General features: G+C 39.4%; 1 protein-coding gene across 1 annotated transcript; it reads right to left on the bottom strand.

Annotated features, from left to right (window-relative positions):
- Window positions 1-468: 468 nt before the first annotated feature.
- On the bottom strand, window positions 469-25,858 carry LOC120536284 (granzyme-like protein 1). The gene is made up of 5 exons (XM_039764608.1): window positions 25,749-25,858; window positions 25,515-25,665; window positions 24,663-24,801; window positions 11,345-11,599; window positions 469-794 (listed from the first exon to the last, which is right to left on the bottom strand). Exons 1-5 carry the CDS (start codon window positions 25,807-25,809, stop codon window positions 591-593), a joined length of 810 nt encoding a protein of 269 aa, XP_039620542.1. The 5' UTR covers window positions 25,810-25,858; the 3' UTR covers window positions 469-590.
- Between the last annotated feature and the right edge of the window lie 598 nt (window positions 25,859-26,456).

Raw genomic sequence — 26,456 nt, 5'->3', positions numbered from 1 at the left:
TGGCACACAATGATGGTAAATAAAATGGGATGTATCAGAGCCAGGCTTCAAGTGTAATAGCACAGGGTTTGAATAGTTGAGTCAATGTGACATTTTAATTTATGATATTCATTTTTGTTACACTTTTTCCTCATGAGTGTGTCCTGTGGTAGACTGTCCACCCATGTAGGGTTGGTTCACGCCTTGTATCCAGTGCAGCCAAGACAGGCTCCATCCCAGTGGTCCAGAAATGGACAAACTAGGTGCAGACATTGGATGGCTTGCTCAAATAAAATTAACAGTAATATCTCTGGGAAAAAAAAACACAAACTGATGATAAATTCTTTTATTATTTGAAATATTTATTAAAAATGTTCAATTCTTTTTTTATTTTTATTTTATTTGAAAAAAAATTGCATTGCATACAATCAAGTCAAACTTACACAAGAAATTACTTCAGAAAACTAGCAAAACAAAAACATGAAAAAAAAATCAGAAAGTTAAAAAAAACAGAATTCAACCTCCACCCAAAATATGCCTCACTATGAAAATGTTCAGTTGTTAACAATAATATTTTCAAACTTTTATAGCTGAAAAAAAGAAGCAAAAAATCAGTCAGAAAACTCTGCGCCCCCTGAATGGCTTTGACCACAAGCTTTCTTTGAGGTCTTGAGGATTTTCTGAATCCATTTGAGGTACCTGCCCGTCTTGATGTACACATTGGGGGTCTCAGGTATGTCACACTTTTTGCCTCCACGGTATGAAATAATGCCCTCTGCAACACGATTGCAAACTAGAGGCCCACCGGAGTCCCCCTGCAATTAAAAACATTTAAAGTTCACACTGTTAAAAAAAGAGGCAAAAAAGAGGCTCTTTAAAGGCAAAACCACGTTACATTTCCCTTTTTATTTCAAGTGAAAATATAAAAGTTACCGTATGTTATTAATATGGTTTACTTTGGTAAATCATAAAGACTTGTGTAGCATAATATGAATTCCATACAAACAAACCAGCTTTACTTTGTGGCGAGCATCTTTTTAAATGTAAGACCCCCCTCATGATCGAGTGCAGATCTGGGGCCTCATGCATAACTACCGTGCGTAGAATTCACATTAAAACATGGCGTATATGGACAAAAGCAGAAATGTGCGTATGCACAAAAAAAAAATCCAGATGCAAATCTGTGTGAACACCAACTCCCACGTTCCTCCGCTACATAAATTCCAGTCAGCATGAAAAGTAATGCACATGCATGTGCCTGCCGCCCCACCCAGCCTCCTCCCAGAATTACGCCTCTTTGAATATGAAAATCAATATAAATTGCCCTTAAGCTCAGCATTCTGTGAAAATGCAATGGCAAAAGCATGGGGGAAAATAGAAGAATTTAAGCGAATACCAAGTGGAGGCAAAGGAAAAACGTACTATTTGTTGGTTTAACTTTAAACAATGGTATAAACAAGAAAAGGAAGTTGATCGAGTGACATAGAGTGTTGGAGAAACTTGAAAGCTCAAGTTCACAAAGTCGCACAGTGCCCAAAATAAAAAAGAAGTTGTCAGATATCAAAGTCGCCATGAAAAGGCGAGTCGTAGCCCACCATCTGAGTGTAATATAAAAGCTTATCACAGTACAGAGAAAAAAAAAAAAACTATTTTGGACACAGTGGGAAAAAAACTTGAAATGTCAACTTTAATCTCAAAATTTCCACTTTAATCACGTAGTTTATTTGATCATTAAAGCAGAACATCATAAACTTCATCTTATATCGTTTAATATACTAGTTTCTCATATCCCATCGTAACTAAACTAGCATGTTAAATGCATTGTTTTGTATGTGATCTTCTATGTGCTTTATGTGTGTGAATCACTACGTGCTTCTTAAACGGGCTTTCTCTTCTCCGGCAGGATACAGAATCCATTACATTCATGATATTACAGCTCTCTGAATAATAAAATTACTGAGATGTATACTTGATATTATTTTCATGATGATAGGAGTTAAAGCATGCATTTGCTACGCCGTGCGTTACCTTCGATGAAATCATTTATTGCAGCAGTACTGTCACTTTCAAATGTACTAGCCCCCAATTCCTGTCCTTCCTTTTCTTTCTCCAGGAACAATCCCCGAACGGGGTGCCAGCTTTACGCTAGCGCTGTGACACTGTGTCCTCACATGTTTAGTTATTAACAATATAGATTATTTAAATGATGTTAACATTTTATCTGTATAATATAATAAATATATTTTGCTGCATTTCATCTTAAAAATATTGTCATCATATGTAAATATCCGCTTTATAAAGTGGCGCAGGTTGTGCAATAGTATAACTGTATTTAAAGTTTACAGTGAGGTAATTGTACTTATAAGTACAAACAGTTCTACAAGGAGCACTTGATGGACTGATTGAGTGCATTTATAGTTCTTGTGATGAAATTATTTCTGAACCACGAGGTCCATACAGGAAAGGCTCTGAAGCATTTGTCATATGGGAGAAGTTCAAATAGACTGTGCGCTTAGCTGATGTAGCGTGTGCTAAATGCTGTATACTGATAATTCTCTTTCTGATCAGCTGCTGTAGAACTGTGATTCCACACTCAGATACAGTGATATAAATACTCTGATTGGTGCAGTGAGAGTAATATGGCAAAAGATGAGCTGTTGCGGCAACACTTAATGGGAGCAGCTGAAAGAAGAAGAAGGTGCAGTAACAGTAACAACACTAAAGCAGCTATGGTATTTGGAATAGTTTGGCCATTCCGTGAATCATTATATTGTTACTGGTTAATTACAATCAGATGCCTTAAACTAATAAACAATTTACAGTTAATTACATTGTATTTGATAAAGCTGTTTCAGGGATGTGGAGCTAAAAAAGAAAGGGAAGCCACACTTGAACAAAAGCACTACTTTGACGCTGGGTGCTGCCAATTTGCAAAGCTGATCGGAGAACTTGCATACGACAGGGTTTGAGCTAGCGTGAAAATGTGCGTGGCTTTACGCCAAGTTTAGGTTTTATACATCGCGATCTGAGTGTGGAATTGGAAGTACGCAACACTTTTGTGTGTACACACTGTTTATATGAGGCCCTGGAGTCTGCCTAGTTACTTACATGTTTAAAATCTGCAGCACTGAAGGTGTATGTTACTTGCACAGATTTGGTTTGTTATGTGTGTCAGAGGCGTGGATTAGACGGGCAGACTTGCCATTGGGAGTTCTCTTCATTAAGGGTGTACTCACACTAGGCAGGTTACCATGCCCAAGTGCAATTGTCCCCCCTCCCTACTCCCCCTGCTGGCCTACACTCACACTGCGCTTAATGTTCTTGGCCAGGGAAGTGCTTTCGTCATGACTACACGACTTCACGTAAAGCCAAAACAAGATCTGAATATGGAGTGACAGCATGCATGTCAAAATGATTTTACTGATTATGTGGTTATTTTGGACTCGTGCAGGGCAGGATAACGCTCTACCCCAATGGTTCCCAAAGTCATTCCTGGGGACTCACTGCGGCTGCAGGATTTTGTTTCATCCAGATTCACAATCGGTGATAATAATCGATAACAACTGATCTCATTTAATTAGCTGTTTTTTTTTTTTACTGTTCTCTTATTCTGCATTCAGAAAAACACAAAAGTATGGTTTTCACTTTTATAAGACATTTAGAAATATTTCTATTTTTTTCTAAAGCTATAAATGTTTAACTTTCTTTTGTTGTTTTCCTATTATTTTCCACTTTTCCTGTGTAGTTTGCTCCCTTCATTTAACCCTAATAGTGACAGCAATCAGCACAGCAGACACCCAGACTGATGAAAGCAGCAACGACTTTAGTGTCAGAGTTGATAATTAGTAAATAATCAGTTAAATAACCAGAACACCAGGAAAAGCAGAATGAAAATTAGGGTGAAAATACTATTAATGACTTAAACAAATACATATTCTCCATATAACTGCTTATTACATTTTAATAAAAATATACCAAACTTAGTTTCTAATTTCTGCATTGACTCCAAAACACAGAAACTGGGAAATAATAACTCACTTAATGAGGCCAAGAGTCCAATGAAAAACAGAAGTTGGTTGGAACAAAAACCTCCAGCCACAGGGGGTCCCCAGGATCGAATTTGGGAAACACTGATCTGCCCTCTTACTGATTTACTGAGTGTGCAGCGTAACATTTTGCTGTTAATCATGCTGAACTTACGAGAAGATTTTTATGGGGAAAAATGATGTGAAGGGAGGGATTTACAGCTTTTCTTGCCAACTACAATTCACGTTCATGTGTAAGGTGAGAATAAAAACTTAGTTTTTAACTCAAATGATACTGAATGAAATGAGAATGGCACTATCTGACTTGTCGCATCATTGATGTCATGTCTGTTTTCTGTGCTCAGGCATGTTTAGCGATCCCACTCTTCCCGAATGCTAGTGAACTGTGCTGGGGCCCACCTCTTACAAACGGCCCAGGGCACAGTATGGTTGGCCTGGTACAGAGCCATCACACTAGTTGAATGAACTAGACTTTGCGTAGTTACATGTGGACAGATGTGCCTGGGAATGGAGCAAATTTCCAGTGTGGGTACACCCTTAAATGTAGGGCCGCACCACCTTCTCCTTAGGGTATGAGTGAGTGCGATATGCTAGACACAAATAACTCAGCAGAACAGAATAAGATCTGAAGGTGACAAAGTCCACAAGCCTAATACATTAAGTGGATGAGCCAAGTGTCTAATATGCAGAAAGAATTTGAATAAGCAGTTTGCAAAATTGTATGCTTTGTGCTGCTCTTGTTTATACAGGGGTCCTGAAGGGCACCTGAATGCAAAAAAGAGTGCAAATGTAGGACAAAGTGGGCACTGCCCATTCTGCTAGGCTTTATTGACACATGAAGGCCTGTTAAGAAAGCAGATCTGACCGCGATGCAGCCGTTCAGCGGCACCTTCCTCCACTTGCTTTCCAACTCCAGCTTGTACCAGGACCTGCCTGGTCTTCAACTGATAACAAAGGTGTGAATCAGAGTTGTATTGTCATCTCTGCAAAAGCTCCTCTGCAGACTTCTTGAGTCAGAAGGAACACAATGGACTCAAAGAAGAACAAAGAGCTGTGATTCAAGGAATGACAACTCTGATGGGCAGAAGAACTTGCCTATGAGGATACACTGATTTTGTAACTGGAACTGACTTCCAGACGCTCAACCTATGAAGTTGCAGGCGATACAGCAGAGGGCCTAACTGAGAAAAGCACTGAACACCATAAACAGAGGATCACACAGCAAAGAGAAAAAGTGCACTTGAATGTGTGAAGACACTTTAGCAGCAACATAGCAGCAACTCCACACAGTGTCAAACATCGCCTTCATAAACTCAGTATCATAAAAGTATTTATTTGTGCCAAGATAAATTACAATTCTAAATAGAAAGCAGACAGCCAGCATCTCTGTGTTATGTTTGTTTGTCTAGTCTGTCTGCATCCTGTCCTTATGTGCCAAGAAACATATGCGGTCATCATATTACTGTAATCCTTGTGTTTTTATCAACAAATTGTATTATTCTCTTTTTTAAAACAAGTGTTTTTCAGTCACTTGATAGATGTTTAATGGCCGAAGACCCCTTCCTACAACAGAGAAAAGTAAGGTAAATAAATAGGAGCCTTGCTGAATTATTTGATTAATTACTGGCATTTCCCAAGGCAAGACTGATAATTAATTCACCAACTTAAAATTAATCTTTCCATTTCCAACATTTATTGGGGACCCTCTGGGTGGGTTCCTTGTTTATTGATAATGATCAATTCCTACACAAGAAAAAATGAAAATGTATTTATTTATATATACAGTCATACATGTGCACCTTGAGGACAGCTTAAAGCCTGAGTTGGTGGTAATTCCTCACTCATCCACAGGATGGCACTGTAAACTAATGCCTCTTCTCTTCCTCCCTCTGCAGACGATTGACAGCCAAACCACCTCTGACATCACTTCCCATGTCTGTCCACCTGGACCCGCCTCTTCCTGTCTGGCTTGTATTTAACCAGAAGTGTCACCATCTTGGGCAGTCTAATCTCAGACTCACATCTATAGAGACCACTTTTCGATGATAAGCATTATTTTGTTTGCATTTATAATATACTGGGTTGCGGTGCTGCACATATAGAATTTACAATATAGAATAACTATTATAATAACTGAGTAAAAAAACAGCATGTAAAATTAGAAAAATGGTACATGCAACTATCAAAAAATAAATGTGTAGAATTAACATACAAAATTGGAGCATGATATTAACTTCAAAAGTGAGTGCATGAAACATGTATAAACTAAACAAAAAAGAAATTGGATATGTAATGCACAATGGAAATGTTGCCTGACAACATAAATGATGTTCACTAGTGATGAAAGAAATGATTTGCATGTAATTGAATTTGTAGTGAAATTCAAGTTTTTGCATCCCAAAATAATTCCAGAAACAAATGGATTTTGCTTCCAATGAAACTCACGCTATTGACAAGACAAGAATAATTGTGCTTATTTCCTATCTGGAAGCATTTTCTTGCATGAATTCTTTCTGCATCTTTCTGTCATTTACTATTTACAGAAAGATCCATAGGAAAAAAACAAAACACTGGAAACATGAAAATATTTAGGTGAGAAATGGGATGTGTGTTGTGACTGTTCTGGTAGTGCGATGCCCAATTTTCCAAACATGACAACAACAATGTACAATCCTAAAGATGTGTCTGAGACTAAAATGAAACTTGAAGCTCTATGACATATGAAGTGTCATATCCCTCATCTACAGGAATCAGGAAACAGGAATGGGTGGTTGATAGGGGGCTTAGTAAGTTTTCCTATGATAATGATATATTAATTTACTGGGCCTTATAAAAAGACAAAATTCAAGCATTGATGCCCTGCCTGCAAGCAGGTCCTGCAACATACAGGGAAATCTTGGGGGTTTGTGGCAGGATTGGCACTCCAGACACCAAAAAAAATCTTCACATCGTTCCAGTGTGGTGCTGAGGTGTCACCTGTTGCACGGCTGCACTTGGGTCCCAATCTGGGTAGTTCATCATGTGGTGGGTGCAGCAATGTACTGTCAGCACGTGCTCCCAACCTCACTCGCTCATGCCAGAAGGAACACCACTCAAAATTGAAATAATTATCAGTTCAGAACAGTCTAACATAACAATGTAAATATAGTAAAAGAAATCTCTGTTTTTGCACTGGGCAGCATGGTGGTGCAGTGGTAGTGCTGCTGCCTGGCAGTAAGGTGACCAGCATTTGCATCCCGGGTTCTCCCTGCATGGAGTTTCCCCCATGTCTGTGTGGGTTTCCTCTGGGGGCTCCGGTTTCCTCTCACAGTCCAAAGACATTCAAGTTAGGTGGATTGGTGTCTCTAAATTGACCGTAGTGTGTGTGTGTGTGTTCACCCTGTGATGGACTGGCACCCTGTCTGGGGTTTTTTCATGGCCTTGCTCCCTATGTTAGCTGAGACATGCTCCAGCAGCCCCTGTGACCCTGTTCAGGACAAAGCAGGTTAAAGAATAGCTGAGTGGCTGTTCACCACCATTTGTGAAATGTATTTTTTAGGATTACACAGGTAAGTATAAATGCAGCCCCTGCTCAAACGTGTTGTAGTGAAGTGGACAAACACCTAAGAGGAAGCGGCCCAGAGTGTGTGGACACCAACAGCACTACACGTTTACACGAACCAACTTTCAAAATTATGCTGAGGCATGTCCAGATACTGAAATTATTGCATAAAAAACCAAGAGCTGTTATAGAGTAACATCGAATAAAGAAAACTCAAAGTTAGAGAATTGACTGTATGTAATGTAATTGAGAGCCCAGTGGAAACAGGGCCTTCACAATTTCATGCAGTACAGTACAGAAAGAGGCAGACACTATGTTGTCGTGTCCTATGGCAATGATAACTTTTATGGTCACAACAAGAGAAATAAAATAGCATTAGTGGAGGCCACATTTTCCCCATAACTATTCAGGGAGCAAATGAGACAGCAATATAAGAAGGCCCAGAAAGTTAAGAATGGTTTGTGTCCTGGTGGTCTATCAGATAGCAGTCAATCAAGCGTTAAAAGGGGTTTGGCTGACCCACTGTTAAATAAAAGGATACCACCAGGGGGGAGCAGTCAGGATAATGACAAGTGGGTTTACGTTGGAGTTGCCTCAGTCTCAATTGAAGCAGTGAGTCTCTTTATGTCCTACCAGAATGGAATTAGCAAGAATTTTATTAAAAGGAGATAAAAGGGTAAACGCATCGTAAAAGCATTTTGATATGGTTGAATGGATCTAGGTTTGGCCCAAACATTTGTGCATGGATTAAACTACTTTATACCAATCCAGGAGCTTCAGTTTGTATTAACAACATTAATTCAGACAACTAGAATGGGATACTAGACAAGGATGCCCCTTGTCACCACTGCTTTTTGCAATCGCCATTGAGCCACTTGCAGTTCACTGTCAAAATGCTTATGAGAAAAAGGGGATTATCAGAGAAGGACTTGAACACTCTATGCAGATGATATGGTACTGTATATATCATATCCACAAAATACTGTGCCTGTGATCCAAACAGCACTAACAGAATGTCAAAAGATTTCTGGTCTCAGAATCAATTTGAATAAAAGTGTGCTGTTCCCAGTGAATTCTCAAGCACACAATATTAGATTGGACACCTTCTCTTTTATCATCACAGATCAGTTTAAATACCTAGGGGTAAATATCACAATAAACATAAAGTTCTTTATCAACAAAATGTTGCTGTTTGTATGAAAAAACTTAAGCAAGACTTGCATAGATGGTCAACTCTTCATCTCACTTTAGATGGAAGAATTAACGTTGTTAAGATGAATATTCTTCCTAAGGTTCCAATGTATATCAACAGATAACCTCATTTATTTAGAATTGAAAACATCCACGCATCCAAAGAGTGACCCTACAAAGACCTAAGGCAGAAGGTGGCATGGCTCTACCTAACTTTTAATTTTATTACTAGGAGGCAAACATATAAACTATAAAAAAATGGACATTGGCACAGATAGATGAACAGACACAGGCTTGGCTTTACAGCGTAATCAATGCAAGTTATCGCCAATATACTAACAACCCAATTGTGCTTCAGTCACTCAGAATATGGAACCAATGTAGGAAGTATTTTAAGATAAATAAGCTTTTATCTGTGGCACCTCTACACAAGAACCACCTTTATCCTCCCTCTCAAACATATGCAGTTTTTAATATGAGGAAAACATTCAGGATTAAATCACTTAGAGATCTGTACACAGACAACGTCTCCGCATCCTCCGAACAATTACATTCCAAACTTCCAACTTTCCAGCAACACATTTCTTTCACGACCTTCATATTTGAATCTTTTCTAAACAGAACCTGCCCAATTTTCCTCACCTCCCACGTACAGTGGAACCTCGGTTCACGACCATAATTTGTTCCAAAACTCTGGTCGTAAACCGATTTGGTCGTGAACCGAAGCAATTTCCCCCATAGGATTGTATGTAAATACAAATAATCCATTGCAGACCATACAAACTGTATGTAAATATATATATTTTTTTGTTTTTAAGCACAAATATAGTTAATTGTACCACAGAATGCACAGCATAATAGTAAACAAAATGTAAAAACTTTGAATAACACTGAGAAAACCTTGAACAACAGAGAAAACTAACACTGCAATAGTTCACGCTATAGTGCTAGAAATCGCTTGTTGAAAACACTTTTTTTTAATGAGTTTTAAGCACAGGGAAAAAAATTAACATTTAAAAAATCCGTAATTTAATAAACCACCAAGAAAAGTAACATTGCCACAATGCACGCTACGAACCGATCTCTGTAAACAGAACTGAAAACAAAAACAAGCCTTTACTACCTTATGCGTCCAGCCCTCCCTCTCGCACTCGCTCTCTGTTTCATGTGTGCGTGTGTCTCTCTCACGTGCCTGTGTGTATCTCTCTTTCGCGAGCCTGGAGCACCTATGTGTGTCTCTCTCTAGCACACTACTGTGTGTGTGCCTCTGTCTCACGTGCCTGTGTGCGTTTGCCTCTGTCTCGCGTACCTGGGTGTGTGTGTCTCTCTCACACGCCTGTATGTGTGTGTGTTGTGCTCTCTCTCTCTCTCTCTTGCTCGCTCGCTCGCTCGCTGCACAGGAAATGACTGAACATATACAAACCGAAAGGGAAACAGGCTTGTTCATACACCGAGTGTGTGGTCATGAACCAAGGCAAAAGTTTGGTGAACTTTTTGGTCGTAAACTGATTTGTAGATGTACCGAGACATTCGTGAACCAAGGTTCCACTGTACCTCTATGCCGGAAAAGATATTGCTCAGTCTTGAAGACTCAGACAGCATTTCCATAGTATATAAAAACATTTTAAAGTCCCTCCATTTTAAAGATTCCAGAGTAAAGTGGTAAAGAATCTCTCACTCGACATATTAGAAAAGGAGTGGAAGGCAGCAATGCACGAATTCACTCGAACTCCATATGTGCAAAGCATACAATTATTCAACTTAAAATTATATGTTGAGTGCATCTCTCTCATTTAAAATTGTCCAAAATATTTCCAGGGCGAGATCCAACCTGCGAATGTTGCACTTGAGCTCCAGCCTCACTGGGCCAAATATTTTGGGCCTGCACCAAATTACATCATTGTGGACCAAAATCTTTAAATGCCTTTCAGACAGCCTTGGCGTCACAATCCCCCCTAACCCACTAACAGCTGTGTTTGGTGGACTCCCAGAGGGGCTTAAAGTGGAGAAGGAAAAACAAACCATAATGGCCTTTATTACACTATTGGCATGTAGACTTATCTTGCTCAATTGGAAGAATCCTAACTCACCTACTCTAAGTCAGTGGGTAACTGATGTTTTATACTATTTGAAACTGGAAAAAATGAAATTCTCACTTAGAGGATCTGTACAAAACTTTTTCAAAACCTGGCAGGATCTAATCAAAAACATTTTAGAACAAGCATTTAAATTGAGGAAGCAGATTTTCTCTCCTGTTTTTTATCCTATTTATTTTTATTAATTTATATTTTTAATTAATTTTACTATTATTAAAGTTTTACTAAAGTTGGCATAGCTCTCTTTCTCATGGGTGGGGGTTGATTTTTGTTAAACTTGACTTGCTTGTATGGTATGGTTTTGGATTTTAATAAAATCAATATAATGTTAAAAAAAAAAAAAACCTCTAGAGTGGCCATAGAATTTTCTAATAATTTTCGTTTTTGGTGTTCTGCACATTTCCCATAAACTGTAACCATCGGTTTATTACTATGCATATTTTTTGCCTCCCCCGTCGTTCACAATGGAGTAGATGAAGAGTTTTACACACCTCACAGAAGCCCCCATCAGTCTCGCTGCCTTTGCTGCAGATCACATTTGCTATAAGACTTTTTTTCCAGGAACGTTTGCACTGCTTTTCATCCATCACTGTCACATTGGCAACCTGTAGCTTGTCCGGCATCTTCTTACTTTTGGTGTATCCCCACCCTGAAACCTCGCAGATGCTTCCTGGTTTGATGTGCCTGTCCTTCTTCGGCAGCTTGATCAGGTCCACATGACTGATATTTATGGCCGGTTTCAGAAGCTAGTTGAAAGGTAAAAGAATACATTATTAGATGTTAAGCACAAATACCACTCATGGGTACTCCATTATTCTAAAAACAAGTTTGGATTTCATTCAGAGGCTATGCATAATGACAAGCATACAAGAATGACTGATTTTGTTCAAAAGTTGATCCCACAGCAGATTGATATGTTTTATTTTTTTGTTTTAACTTCAGTAAGCACAAAAAACATGTTTAGGAATTGTTGCAAAAAGTATGAATCGTGTCCATGAAAAGCAAAAACAAGCCCCCACTGTACCTGAAACCCCCAAGCAACCTCCTGAAATTGTCCTGTAAAAAAGGTGTTCTAAGGGATTAAAAGCACTGATGTCCATACAGACCAGCAAAAGAAAAACTCATATGGACACAACAAGCCCCAGAGGAGTAAAGGAATAAAAGGCATATGTTTCACATGCTAGCAATAAAGTGATTCTGATCTGGGAGGTATTTTCCGTACGTCGCTTAAATCATCCGAGATCAGATGCCTCATCTTAGATGAGTTAATGCTAGTGAAACTCATCTGGGATAAGTTGGTTTTTCAAACCCAGCCGTGTAGTAGATTAGTCCAGCTGGATCGAATCATCTGAGATGAATGCGCGCACCCGCCCGCGCTGATTGAAAAGCCCATATATATTGAGTCTAGAAAACATGATCAGCAAGTCTTTGATAGGCTATGACAAAATGCCGAAAGAACGGGCGCATTTTTTTTTTCTTCACACAAGCGGAGCAGGATCTTTTAATCGAAGGATATGAAGAATTTCAAGATTTAATATGCACAAGGGGTAACCAGAAAAGACGGCTGGCATAAAGTGGCCGACAAATTAAATGCAAAGTAATGTGTATTGTACTTACTAAATGCAGCGTTTCATTTCCTATATGTCAGATTAATTATTATTTAATATATCAAAATTCCAGATCAAACGTGAGCACAAAGAGAACATGGGAACAGGTTAAAGTGAAGTAAAAGAATATACTTCAAACTGGTAAATATTGGTATATAACTATTTAAAGAATTGTTGACATAAAAAATCATCTCTACTAATAAAAGGCAAAGCCCTCACTGACTGACTGACTGACTGACTTACTCACTCACTCACTGACTCATCACTAATTCTCCAACTTCCCGTGTAGGTAGAAGGCTGAAATTTGGCAGGCTCATTCCTTACAGCTTACTTACAAAAGTTAGGCACATTTCATTTTGAAATTCTACGCGCAGCGGTCATAACTGGAACCTACTTATGTACATATATACAGGCCATAGCCTGCAGCTCGGTCGCCGTGTGAGGCAGAGCTGCGTCCCTTATCGTTACGCCTCCCACATAATTGAGTGCCTGCCCACATAAGGCTGTGCTTCAGTGGCAATCCAATAGAAACACTCTGCCGCTAAATATTCGCAGGTGAAGGACTGTGCTTATGCAGACGAAGATGAGATGGTCAGGGTGGTGTTTGGCACAAACTCAATGAAACTGCGAGAGAAACTTAAGTGCTGGGTCTCAGCTAACATTAAATAAAGCCGTGGACATTGCACGAGATAGCACAAGCACAGCTCAGAACCTTCGATGCATGTACTCCGAGCGGCTCATGTGAACTGACTGTGAACACAGTACACAGACAAAAAGCAACAGCTCCAAAGAGCGCTGAATAAAAATGCATTACACAATTGAGAAGGCAGCAAAAGAATATGAAGCGAGTGATGCATACAAGCATATTCATAAGTGCAGCTACTGCGGAAACAAAGCACACGGTGGAAAAAGTCAATGTCCAGCTAAAGGAAGACAGTGTAAAACAAACCCGTGCATGCAGTGTGTGATGTCTCAAATAAAGAGGAAGACAAGCTGTTTATTGATGCATTAATAAAGGAATCGATGAATGAAACCTGTTATCTTTACAACGGTTGACAAACACGGAATGTAACTTGAACACAACACATCCCCCAAATGCGAACCTGATTGAAAGAAATAATGATAATCAAATCCTTAATGACAGCAACACTCAGTAACACTCACAAAACAATTACATTGACAATCATGTTACGTTAGTTTTAAAATGTTCCCTTTTCTTTTTCATAACTTCTTTAACACACTACTTCTCCACTGCGAAGCGCGGGTATTTTACTAGTATATATATATATATATATATATATATACAAAACCAAAAAAGTTGGGACACTATACAAATCGTGAATAAAAACTGAATGCAATGATGTGGAGGTGCCAACATCTAATATTTTATTCAGAATAGAACATAAATCACGGAACAAAAGTTTAAACTGAGAAAATGTATCATTTTAAGGGAAAAATATGTTGATTCAGAATTTCATGGTGTCAACAAATCCCCAAAAAGTTGGGACAAGGCCATTTTCACCACTGTGTGGCATCTCCCCTTCTTCTTACAACACTCAACAGACGTCTGGGGACCGAGGAGACCAGTTTCTCAAGTTTAGAAATAGGAATGCTCTCCCATTCTTGTCTAATACAGGCCTCTAACTGTTCAATCGTCTTGGGCCTTCTTTGTCGCACCTTCCTCTTTATGATGCGCCAAATGTTCTCTATAGGTGAAAGATCTGGACTGCAGACTGGCCATTTCAGTACCGGATCCTTCTCCTACGCAGCCATGATGTTGTGATTGATGCAGAATGTGGTCTGGCATTATCTTGTTGAAAAATGCAGGGTCTTCCCTGAAAGAGATGGCGTCTGGATGGGAGCATATGTTGTTCTAGAACCTGAATATATTTTTCTGCATTGATGGTGCCTTTCCAGACATGCAAGCTGCCCATGCCACACGCACTCATGCAACTCCATACCATCAGAGATGCAGGCTTCTGAACTGAGCGTTGATAACAACTTGGGTTGTCCTTGTCCTCTTTGGTCCGGATGACATGGCGTCCCAGATTTCCAAAAGAACTTGAATCGTGACTCGTCTGACCACAGAACAGTCTTCCATTTTGCCACACTCCATTTTAAATGATCCCTGGCCCAGTGACAACGCCTGAGCTTGTGGATCTTGCTTAGAAATGGCTTCTTCTTTGCACTGTAGAGTTTCAGCTGGCAACGGCGGATGGCACGGTGGATTGTGTTCACTGACAATGGTTTCTGGAAGTATTCCTGAGCCCATTCTGTGATTTCCTTTACAGTAGCATTCCTGTTTGTGGTGCGGTGTCGTTTAAGGGCCCGGAGATCACCGGCATCCTGTATGGTTTTATGGCCTTGACCCTTACGCACAGAGATTGTTCCAGATTCTCTGAATCTTCGGATAATGTTATGCACAGTTGATGATGATAGATGCAAAGTCTTTGCAATTTTTCGCTGGGTAACACCTTTCTGATATTGCTCCACTATCTTTCTGTGCAACATTGTGGGAATTGGTGATCCTCTACCCATCTTGGCTTCTGAGACACACTGCCACTCTGAGAAGCTCTTTTTATAGCCAATCATGTTGCCAATTGACCTAATTAGTGTTTATTGGTCTTCCAGCTCTTTGTTATGCTCAAATTTACTTTTTCCAGCCTCTTATTGCTACTTGTCCCAACTTTTTTGGGATTTGTTGACACCGTGAAATTTTGAATCAACATATTTTTCCTTTAAAATGATACATTTACTCGGATTAAACGTTTGATCTGTCATCTACGTTCTATTACAAATAAAATATTGACATTTGCCATCTCCACATCATTACATTCAGTTTTAATTCACAATTTGTTTAGTGTCCCAACTTTTTTGGAATCCGGTTTGTGTATATATATATATCCCGATCTACATACTGTCAAATAAACGAACCACACGCTTCGCCTCTAGCGCTGACTTCCGAGGTTCGATTCCCGAGAGGAGGTGCAGTGAGTGTGAACGCCTGACGAGCCCAGGATTAGGGCGAAACACTTGTCATGTACTCTTTGCATTATTTGACAGTAAAACTATTTCAACCATTCTATGATCTGCTTCTCGCAACTGAAAGAGGGCACCGTGGTGGATGTTAGCCAACTTACTGACCAACCACAAGCGTTACCTGGTAGGTAACCACCCATACAGTCAGATTGTGATTCAGACTACGTATGCCTTGAATGTAATTACCCTGATCTACATACTGTCAAATAAACGAACCACACACCATGGCGCAACGCAAGAGGCTTAGCCTTAGGGGGTGCAGTGAGTGTGTACGCCTGATGAGCCCAGAATTAGGGTGAAACACATGTTGCGTACTCTGCATTATTTGACAGTAAAACTATTTCAATATATTTATATATATATATATATATATATATATATATATATATATATATATATATATATATATATATATACACACACACACACATATATACACAAACATACATATATATATATATATACACAAACATACATATATATATATATATATATACACATATATGTGTGTGTATATATGTAGATATGTATATATATGTGGATGTATGTGTGTGTGTGTGTGTGTATGTATATATATATATATATATATATATATATATATATATATATATATATATATATATATGACAGCAACACTCATAACAGTGACAAAACAATTACATTGACAATCATGTTACGTTATTTTTAAAATGTTTCCTTTTCTTTTTCATTAATTCTTTAGCACACTACTTTTCCTTTGCTTGAAGCTCGGGTATTTTGCTTGTATATAATATAAAAAACATTCATTTTAAAGCTAATAAGAAGGCAGACAAGCAAATACAGGTGGAGGTCCATGCGGTCCAGACCTAACCCCTGCAGAAGAGTTGGCTCTCCAGCAAAATGTCCATCGCCCCGTTTCTGAGGGCATTCCAGTGGGAAGCTTCTCCTCAGAGCCAGTGGCAGGATGCAGTGGTCACTTCATTTAAGGTAAAGATTGATCATTGCATATATTTGTCCTTAATGTCTGCCATAGGTATGTTCCATATAGCCCTCTTTTTTGTTGGGTCAGTTGCAGGGAATGTCATATCCCTAGAACTTATGTCTGACCACCAAGATATTGAGGAAGGTCAAATATTTGATGAAGAAACTGTCTGATTATTCATCAGGAGGAGAGGTAAATTTTCCAAATGTTTGTTCAAACTCCACTCTGATCAGTCCCATGTGCCCCAATCACATTTGGAAATCCTGGGTAATGAGAATGTTAGGCTGATTGTAAGATTATTTATGGAACTGTGGGTGTTTTTGCCTGTGTACCTGCAATGGCATGAAACGCCTCTTTTATTTTCTGCACACGCAGGTATCCAGGAAACACTATGAAACCCCGAAGGACTGACTGACTGACTGACTGACTCATCACTAATTCTCCAACTTGCCATGTAGGTAGAAGGCTGAAATTTGGCAGGCTTATTCCTTACAGCTTACTTACAAAAGTTAAGCAGGTTTCATTTCGAAATTCTACGCATAATGGTCATAACTAGAAGCTATTTTTCTCCATTTACTGTAATGGAGTTGAGTTCGAAAGCCGTGGGGGGCGGAGTTTTGTGTGACATCATCACGCCTCCCACGTAATTATGCAGTACGTAGAAAACCAGGAAGAGCTCCAAAAAGTGCTTTAAGAAAACATGCATTATATAATTAAGAAGGCAGCGAAACAATTAGAAGCGAGCGAGTGACATATAAAACCATATTCAGCGGCTCACGTGAACTGACGCAATGCGCAGACAAAAAGCAACAGTTCCAAAGAGTGCTGAACAAAAACCGAATTACACTGCTACGCTCAAATAGGTAAACCACATGCCGTGGCGCAGTAGTAGAGGCTTCGATTCCCAAGAGGGGATGCACTGAGTATGTACGCACGCATTTTTATTTATTTTAACTTCGCATCCCCTTGGTTTGAGACGTATGAAAAATATGCGTTAACGAGAAAGACAGATCACCAATTGAAGCTTTATGAATAATGGATACTTTATTCGCGATCAATGATTGTTTTGGTAAAGCCATACTCAGTGTATTCATTAGATGAACGGTAAAAAAGTAAGAGCGAGGGGAGGGTAACTTATTGAGGCACGCAGGCAAAACCACAATAGCACGTGGGCTCGATGTACTGTAGTGTGTGTCAACTTGATCTGAATTGCGATCACATTCGAAAAATATATCTTTTCAAGTTCTATTTAGTCCATATGTGTCAAACTCATGGCCCACAGGCCACATCCGGCCCGGCGTGTAATTATATCCGCCCGAGATCATTTTATATACTGTATTATTGTTATTAATGGCCCGGGGAGATGAAGCGCTGGTAACACAATAAACTACAGATCCCATAATGCAGTGCTTCAGCTGCCTTGCCGAACACTTACCACGTTAATCAAGTCTAGCTTATGATGCTGCAAGTTATTGCGAAGCTAGCCCACACGATGCCGAAGAGAAAAGGTGATTCTGAACATAGAGCCTTTAAAAACCGATGGGAGGCTGAGTATATGTTTACTGACATTGCCGGTAAACCCGTGTGTCTCATTTGTGGAGCTAATGTGGCTGTAATTACAGAATTTAATCTAAGACGGCACTATGAGACAAAACATCAAGATAACCTGAAAGACCTGAATGCAATGCACAAGATACAGAAAGCAGAAGAGTTAAAGAAGAATCTGACACTTCAGCAGACGTTTTTACCGTGCAAAATCACAAAGTGATTTCAAGTGAAGCTACTTTTATGGGAGACACAAATGCACCAGTGCAACTTGCCCCACTTTCCCTGTTGTCAAGTAATGTTGAACCTAGTCGGCACAAAGGTGTTCCCAAATACGCACTTTGTTGATAAACTGAGCGCACTGCTCACTGAGTTCGCCTGGCGCTTTGGTGACTTTGAAGAACAAAAAAAGAATTTTGAGTTGTTTCGCAACCCATTTGCTGTCGATGTGGAAACTGCACCTGTGCAGATTCAGATGGAGGTGATTGAGCTGCAGTGTAATGGCACACTGAAGGCAAAGTACGATACTGCACGGCCCGCACAGTTTATTCACTCCATTCCCGCACAAATGCTCCAGCTCCGTCTACATGCGGCTCGAACCTTGTGCATGTTTGGTAGCACATATCTGTGTGAGAAGCTCTTCTCAGTGATGAAGACTAACAAAACAGCACACAGGAGTCGCCTCACTGATGAGCACCTGCAGTCCATCCTGAGAATCTCCACAACACAGAACCTCACACCAAACAGAAACGAACTTGTTGCCAAAAAAAAATGCCAGGCGTCCAGCTCTGATAAAATGACATAAGAGCAAAGACAACTGAATGATTTGATTTGTTATTGCTGAAAAGAACACATTTTATTTATATTTCCAGGTTTTGTTATGCAGCATGTTCATATTTGAATTTGTATAATTTTGACAGGATATATTTTTATGGAGAGCAAAATCTTTTGGGATATTTAAAATTTAAGTTTATTTTTTATATAAAATTACATAAGAGTAAAGAAATTTGAATGTTTGTTCTTTTAACGTTTACTTTATTTCTAACTTGTATAATTTAGACAGGATATATTTTTATGGAGAGCAAAATATTATAAGTTATTTAAGGTTTGAGTTGATTTATTCCGGAATAATATTCTGTCGACTAAATAAAAATTCCTTCTATTTAAAATTTAAATAGAACTTGAACAGATCGATAGTTCATAATATCCACGCAGACTTGCACGTAAGAGCGGAGTCATCTGTTTTAACAAACAGCGTATTGCACTGATACTGAAATAGCCTGCCCATTTAATTATTTAGGAATGGATAAATAAATTAAGATTTTGTACAAATAATGTTTTTCATTTTTCTTCCTTCATGGATTCTGGCACCCCCAGCAACAGTTGCTCGCACCCCAAAGACTGTATATATGTGTATGTGTGTGTGTATGTACTGTACTTGTGTATATATATATATATATATATATATATATATATATATATATATATATATATATATATATATATATATATATATATATATATATATATGTATATATATATATATATATATATATGTATATGTATGTATATATATATATATGTATATGTATATGTATGTATATATATATATGTACTGTATGTATATATATATACAGTATATGTATGTATATATGTGTGTGTATATATACAGTGGTGTGAAAAACTATTTGCCCCCTTCCTGATTTCTTATTCTTTTGCATGTTTGTCACACAAAATGTTTCTGATCATCAAACACATTTAACCATTAGTCAAATATAACACAAGTAAACACAAAATGCAGTTTTTAAATGATGGTTTTATTATTTAGGGAGAAAAATCCAAACCTACATGGCCCTGTGTGAAAAAGTAATTGCCCCCTTGTTAAAAATAACCTAACTGTGGTGTATCACACCTGAGTTCAATTTCCGTAGCCACCCCCAGGCCTAATTACTGCCACACCTGTTTCAATCAAGAAATCACTTAAATAGGAGTTGCCTGACACAGAAGTAGACCAAAAGCACCTCAAAAGCTAGACATCATGCCAAGATTCAAAGAAATTCAGGAAAAAATAAGAACAGAAGTAATTGAGATCTATCAGTCTGGTAAAGGTTATAAAGCCATTTCTAAAGCTTTGGGACTCCAGCGAATCACAGTGAGAGCCATTATCCACAAATGGCAAAAACATGGAACAGTGGTGAACCTTCCCAGGAGTGGCCGGCTGACCAAATTTACCCCAAGAGCGCAGAGACGACTCATCCGAGTTGTCACAAAACACCCCAGGACAACGTCTAAAGAACTGCAGGCCTCACTTGCCTCAATTAATGTCAGTGTTCACGACTCCACCATAAGAAAGAGACTGGGCAAAAACGGCCTTCATGGCAGATTTCCAAGACGCAAACCACTGTTAAGCAAAAAGAACATTAGGGCTCATCTCAATTTTGCTAAGAAACATCTAAATGATTGCCAAGACTTTTGGGAAAATACCTTGTGGACTGATGAGACAAAGTAGAACTTTTTGGAAGGCAAATGTCCTGTTACATCTGGCGTAAAAGGAACACAGCATTTCAGAAAAAGAACATCATACCAACAGTAAAATATGGTGGTGGTAGTGTGATGGTCTGGGGTTGTTTTGCTGCTTCAGGACCTGGAAGGCTTGCTGTGATAGATGGAAACATGAATTCTACTGTCTACCAAAAAATCCTGAAAGGGAATGTCCGGCCATCTGTTCGTCAACTCAAGCTGAAGCGATCTTGGGTGCTGCAACAGGACAATGACCCAAAACACACCAGCAAATCCACCTCTGAATGGCTGAAGAAAAACAAAATGAAGACTTTGAAGTGGCCTAGTCAAAGTCCTGACCTGAATCCAATTGAGATGCTATGGTATGACCTTAAAAAGGCGGTTCATGCTAGAAAACCCTCAAATAAAGCTGAATTACAACAATTCTGCAAAGATGAGTGGGCCAAAATTCCTCCAGAGCGCTGTAAAAGACTCATTGCAAGTTATCGCAAACGCTTGATTGCAGTTATTGCTGCTAAGGGTGGCCCAACCAGTTATTAGGTTCAGGGGGCAATTACTTTTTCACACAGGGCCATGTAGGTTTGGATTTTTTTTTCTCCCTAAATAATAAAAACCATCATTTAAAAACTGCATTTTGTGTTTACTTGTGTTATATTTGACTAATGGTTAAATTTGTTTGATGATCAGAAACATTTTGTGTGACAAACATGCAAAAGAATAAGAAATCAGGAAGGGGGCAAATAGTTTTTCACACCACTGTATATATATTGTGGTCCCTGGCTGGAGCCCGGCTGGGACGCCCAGGAGGACGAGAGGAGGGCGTGTGCCTCCTCCAGACCGCAAGGGGGTGATCGCCCTGGTTGTATTGGGGGCCATGGCTAGAGGGCTTGGAAGCCCAACCCTGTAGGGGCCCGTGGTCACCGCCAGGTGGCGCCCTGGTGCCTGAGGAACCCTGGAGCCCAGCACTTCCGCCACACCAGGAAGTGCTGGGGGGAAGACTTAATGTGGCGCCCGGAGAGCTGCCGGGAGGACAGCCGGCACTTCCGCCACGCTGGGGCGTGGCCAAGGAGGGAATGCCGGTAACACCTGGTGCTCATCCAGGAGCATTATATAAGGGGCCGCCTCCCTTCAGTCTGGAGCGGAAGTTGGGTGGAAGAGGACGGAGCAAGAGGAAGGACTGGAGGTGGCCAGAAGAAAGGCAGTAGGACTTGGGGGAATCGGTGCAGGAGGCACTGGGGTTTGTGAGTGCACATTACAACTGTATATAATTAGTATAAATAAACAGTGTGTTGGGTGAAATATGATGTCCGTCTGTCTGTGCCCGGGTCGGCTTTCACAATATATATATATATATATGACAGCAACACTCATCACTTACAACAATGACAAAACAATTACATAATTACATTGTCAATCATGTTACGTTATTATTAAAATGTTTCCTTTTCTTTTTTATTACCTCTCTAACACACTACTTCTCCGCTGCGAAGCGCGGGTATTTTGCTAGTTATACTTATAAGTACAAACAGTTCTTCAAGGAGCGCTTGATTGAGTGCATTTAAAGTTCTTGGGGTGAAACTGTTTCTGAACCACGAGGTCCGTACAGGAAAGGCTTTGAAACGTTTTGCCGAGGCTGAGGCAGCGTGGGCTTGATGCTGTATACCGATAATTCTCTTTCCGATCAGCTGCTGCTGTTATTCACACTCAGATACAGTGATATAAATACTCTGAGTGCTGCAGTGAGAGTAATATGGAAAAAGATGATCCGCTGTGGCAACTCCTAACGGGAGCAGCGGAAAGAAGAAGAAGGTGTAGTTAGAGTAACAACGCTAAAGCAGTTATGGTATTTGGTATACTATGGCTATTCCCTGGACTATTATATTGTTACAAGTTAATTACAATCAGATGCATTACACTAATAAACAATATGCAGTTAGTTTCTGTGTATTTATAATGCAGCGTCAGAAAAATAAGGAGTAACCACACAGGAACAGTAGCATTGGTTTGACGCTGAGTGCCGCCAGTTTGCAAAACCGAGCGGAGAACTTGCGTACGACAAGGTATGAGGTACAGTCGAAAAGTGCGTGGCTTTACGCCAAGTGTAGGTTTTATACATCGTGATTTGAACGTGGAAAAGTTCTTATGCAACATTTCTGTGCGTACGCACCGTTTATACATGAGGCCCCTGGTCTTTGCCTACAAGTTCTATGACAAACTGTAGTCTTGCTCTGATGTTCTTTGTGGACAGCAAAGACTTTTTCCTCACACAACTTACATGCAAGTCATATTTGTGCTGTCTCTTTCTGATTGTAGAAGCCTGCGTTTTCACACCAACTGTGTAAGAGTTGAATTTGAACCCTGGTCCAATGTGTGCCTAGCATGCGCTGAGTCTCATATCCTTCTGAACTTATGCTTAAAGTCTGAAGCTGTTATTTTATTATTCACTATGATCAATGCATTTTAGTTATTCTATAGTAGAAGAAAGTTATATTTTAAGGTCTAATCATTGTTCTATTGTAATGCGCTAAGTTTCCTGTTGATGGCAAACTTAAGAAGCATATGGTTCAAATCAAATTAGAGTCATATGCATCCTGAACACACTCTACTCCCAATCAACATAGTGGACGGGGTTAATTGGGGCTATTTAAGGTATCAACGTTTGTCAAGTCCCGTTAGCAACTGGGTGTAACCAATCATGTTAAAAGTTTTCTGATTATGTAATGAATTCCTTAGAATTGTGATCTAATCAATGAATTGAGATATGCTGTTGCCTCTTGCAAGATTTAGACAAAGAATAATGATTGATGTTTTCTCCTGCCTGTGTTTTGCTTAAACCAGGGCATTCCAGTGGGGGGTGTTTTAAAAAAAAATTTCTTCCACACCTGCAGATGCCACAATGAAATTTTTGGGTTCTTGGAGGCTTGTTTTAGGATCATACAGTCAGGTGTTGGGCTGAATTTGCTGGGCTGGCCAGTTCTGGATAAATTAGCAGCCAATGAAAATCAACGTGATGATGATTTTACTTACAGTAAAATGGTTGATTTCAAATAATTTGCCATGTTCTTAAATCCCTTGACAGACTCATAAGCGTCCATAACAGTCTTTCTGAGGGCCTTAAAGAGCTCTCTAGATCTTGGTATGATGACACCATACACACGTGTATAGCAAAGAGAACACCAGACACTAGACCGGGTCCACTTGCACACTCCATAAAGAGGTTCTCATCACTAGCACCTCATCTGGAACACCAGATTCTAGTCTAATGGATGTGAAGTGGTGATAAATGTAGGGGTGGATGTCCATGTGACAAATCTGCATTTTTGTTCATTTACATTATGAGAATGAATACACCACTTGTTTGCATATGTCATCTTTATCTGTTATCTCAATCCACATGAAGATCATGAGTTTTCCTGTTCAAACCAGGGCTGTCTTAATGCATGGGCACGTTGGGCACGTTGGGCAGTTGCCCGGGGGCCCCATGCTAATTTATGTATGTTGTGACTTGCTGAGTGGTTGTGTAAGAAGGGCACCAGTTACTGCTGTGCCCGGGGACCTATAATGCTGTTAAGATGGTCCTGGTTCAGTTTCCATGGGGCGTACTAATGTTTTGACACAACTGCAGATTTTCAAACATCTTAATAATCCTCTCCAGTAATGTAAGAAGTGTGCAACACTTTTTCGGAGTCCATCCCGAAAACAAAGTCTTCTAGAGTGGAGAGGCAGCCACAGTTAACAAATGAGAGTGTTTACTTAGGAATAACTCCATAGCTTCAATAACCAATAATGAAACATTTCAAATTTGTTACCATTAGAAAGGTAAAAATGGTAATCCAGGCAGAAGGAAAGATATTGGAGTCATCCTCAGTTTGTTAGTTTAACTTCCGCAACTCTGAACTGGATTAAGTAGGTCTGAAATGAGCTAAACTGACATAATGTTATCACCCAAAATAAACATAAATACATCAGCCTGAATACTGCATATGAAACGCCATCATTGATTTCTTACACCATGAAGAGGTGTTTCACACTAACTTCAGTACATTACTTAACAGAAAACAAATCACTTGGAGGTCCACAATAATGCAACCCTCATGATTCTTCAGGTCATCTCCACACAAAAAGAAAACCTCTAACCTTCAGTAGCATGATGTCATTCTCATTGCTCTTCTTATTGTACTGGGGGTGTTTGTAGTAAGCTTTCACAGGTAACTCTAACAGGTTTTTTCTAGCTCGCAGACTATGAGCTCCAACGAGGACAGTTAAGGGGAGGTTTCTGAAAAAGAAAAGCAAAGCTAGGTGCACATGTTCAAAGTGTGAAATAAGACAGACGACATGTGAAAGACGAGTGCTCTGCTCTTGTACAATCTGACAAAACCTCCGGATGCTGTCTGCACTGAGTAGCATGCCTGTTGCACGTTCTGTTTTGCTAAATGGTCACCATGCTTTCTAACCAAGTCGATCAATTGCATTACTTGTACAAATTCAATTCAGCTCAATTCAGTTTACTTTTCCCTAGGGATTTCCACTATGTGTAGGTGCAGAGTGCTGTGACAAGTTCTCAAGTAAAGTGCAAGTATAAAGTGTACAATTACTAATTAGTGAAAAAAAAGTTTCACAAATATACTGTAAATAAAATCGAGGTCGTCCTTGATTTATTTGCCTTCTATGCCTGATTTCTGCCATTAACCCGAGTGAGTTCCAGATGCTCTTTGGTTGCCCAGGCAGTCAACACCTTTATGTGGTGCAATTAATCATTGAAACATTATAGTTTTGTATGATGAGCAAGTCTGTAATCCACTGTATTTGGAACATTGTATCCCATTTCTAACACTAATTCGAGGTTACCTTTGGTCTATTACACGCTCACCATCCAAGGCCATCTTAATTCATAAAGCGATTGCATAACAGGCAGCCGACATGCAGCGTCGAAATCACCGTAAACACGCAACATTAACATTAAAATGATACAATCTGATCAGGACATACGGATCTATGCAGTGGGCAGCCGTCATGACGAAGCACTTGTCCACCAGGAATCCTCCACAGATGTGATGTCCTTGGTGCTGAAGAGAAACCACATATGGTCGGGAGTGGGGCTGAGCCTGATGCCCATTAAAAATCTCATCAGTCAAAGACTCTAAAGAAAAGAAAGAAAGAAAAAAAAATAATAAATAAAAAATGCTGCACTCGAAACAATAAAGTATTTTGATTCAGACACACCACTGGCAGTAGCTCTGAGAAGAAAGCCAAATGCGAAGAGCAGAACGGCTGGGACGTGCATTTTCAGTTCTTCCAGTCTTCGTCCTGCGGGTCTGATAAAGAGCGCGTACTTGAGCGGCTCTCCTCGACGTGGGCGGAGTCTCACATTTAGGCTGGCAGACGAACCATGAAAACACTAACATTTTTCTTTTTAGAGTTCTAACCGTACTGCTAAATATTTACATCATATCCCACGTGAAATGGCTTAATTTGTTCGTAATATAAAGGTACAGTATAACTTAAATTTCATTTACGACGGCATATTTTAAACGTTGGAATTAGGGTACCCACTGTGGTTGCAGGTTCACAATATGTAATAATAATTGAGAATAATTGTTATTTTTTAATTAGCTGGTCTTTTTTCCTCTTCTCCTATTCTGCTTTGAGAAAAGCACAACTACAGTGGGATGCAAAAGTTTCTGTAAATCCAATAAACTTCATTTCACTTCTCAAATATCACTGTGTGTGTCTCCTATATGATATATTTAACTGACATTTTTTATCGTAACAACCAACGATTTATACAGAAAAATAATGACTATTAACAAGGTTGCCCAAACTTTTGCATCCCACTGTATATGATTTTTACATTATAAGACATTTAGAAATATTTCTGTTTTTTGCTATGGCTTTACATGCTTAACTCTTTTTTTGTTGTTTTTCCTTTTA

Source organism: Polypterus senegalus, chromosome 10 (assembly GCF_016835505.1).
Source record: "Polypterus senegalus isolate Bchr_013 chromosome 10, ASM1683550v1, whole genome shotgun sequence".
Taxonomy (NCBI): domain Eukaryota; kingdom Metazoa; phylum Chordata; class Cladistia; order Polypteriformes; family Polypteridae; genus Polypterus; species Polypterus senegalus.
Note: the sequence above shows the minus strand (reverse complement) of the source record. Positions and strands in the feature narration are given on the sequence as shown.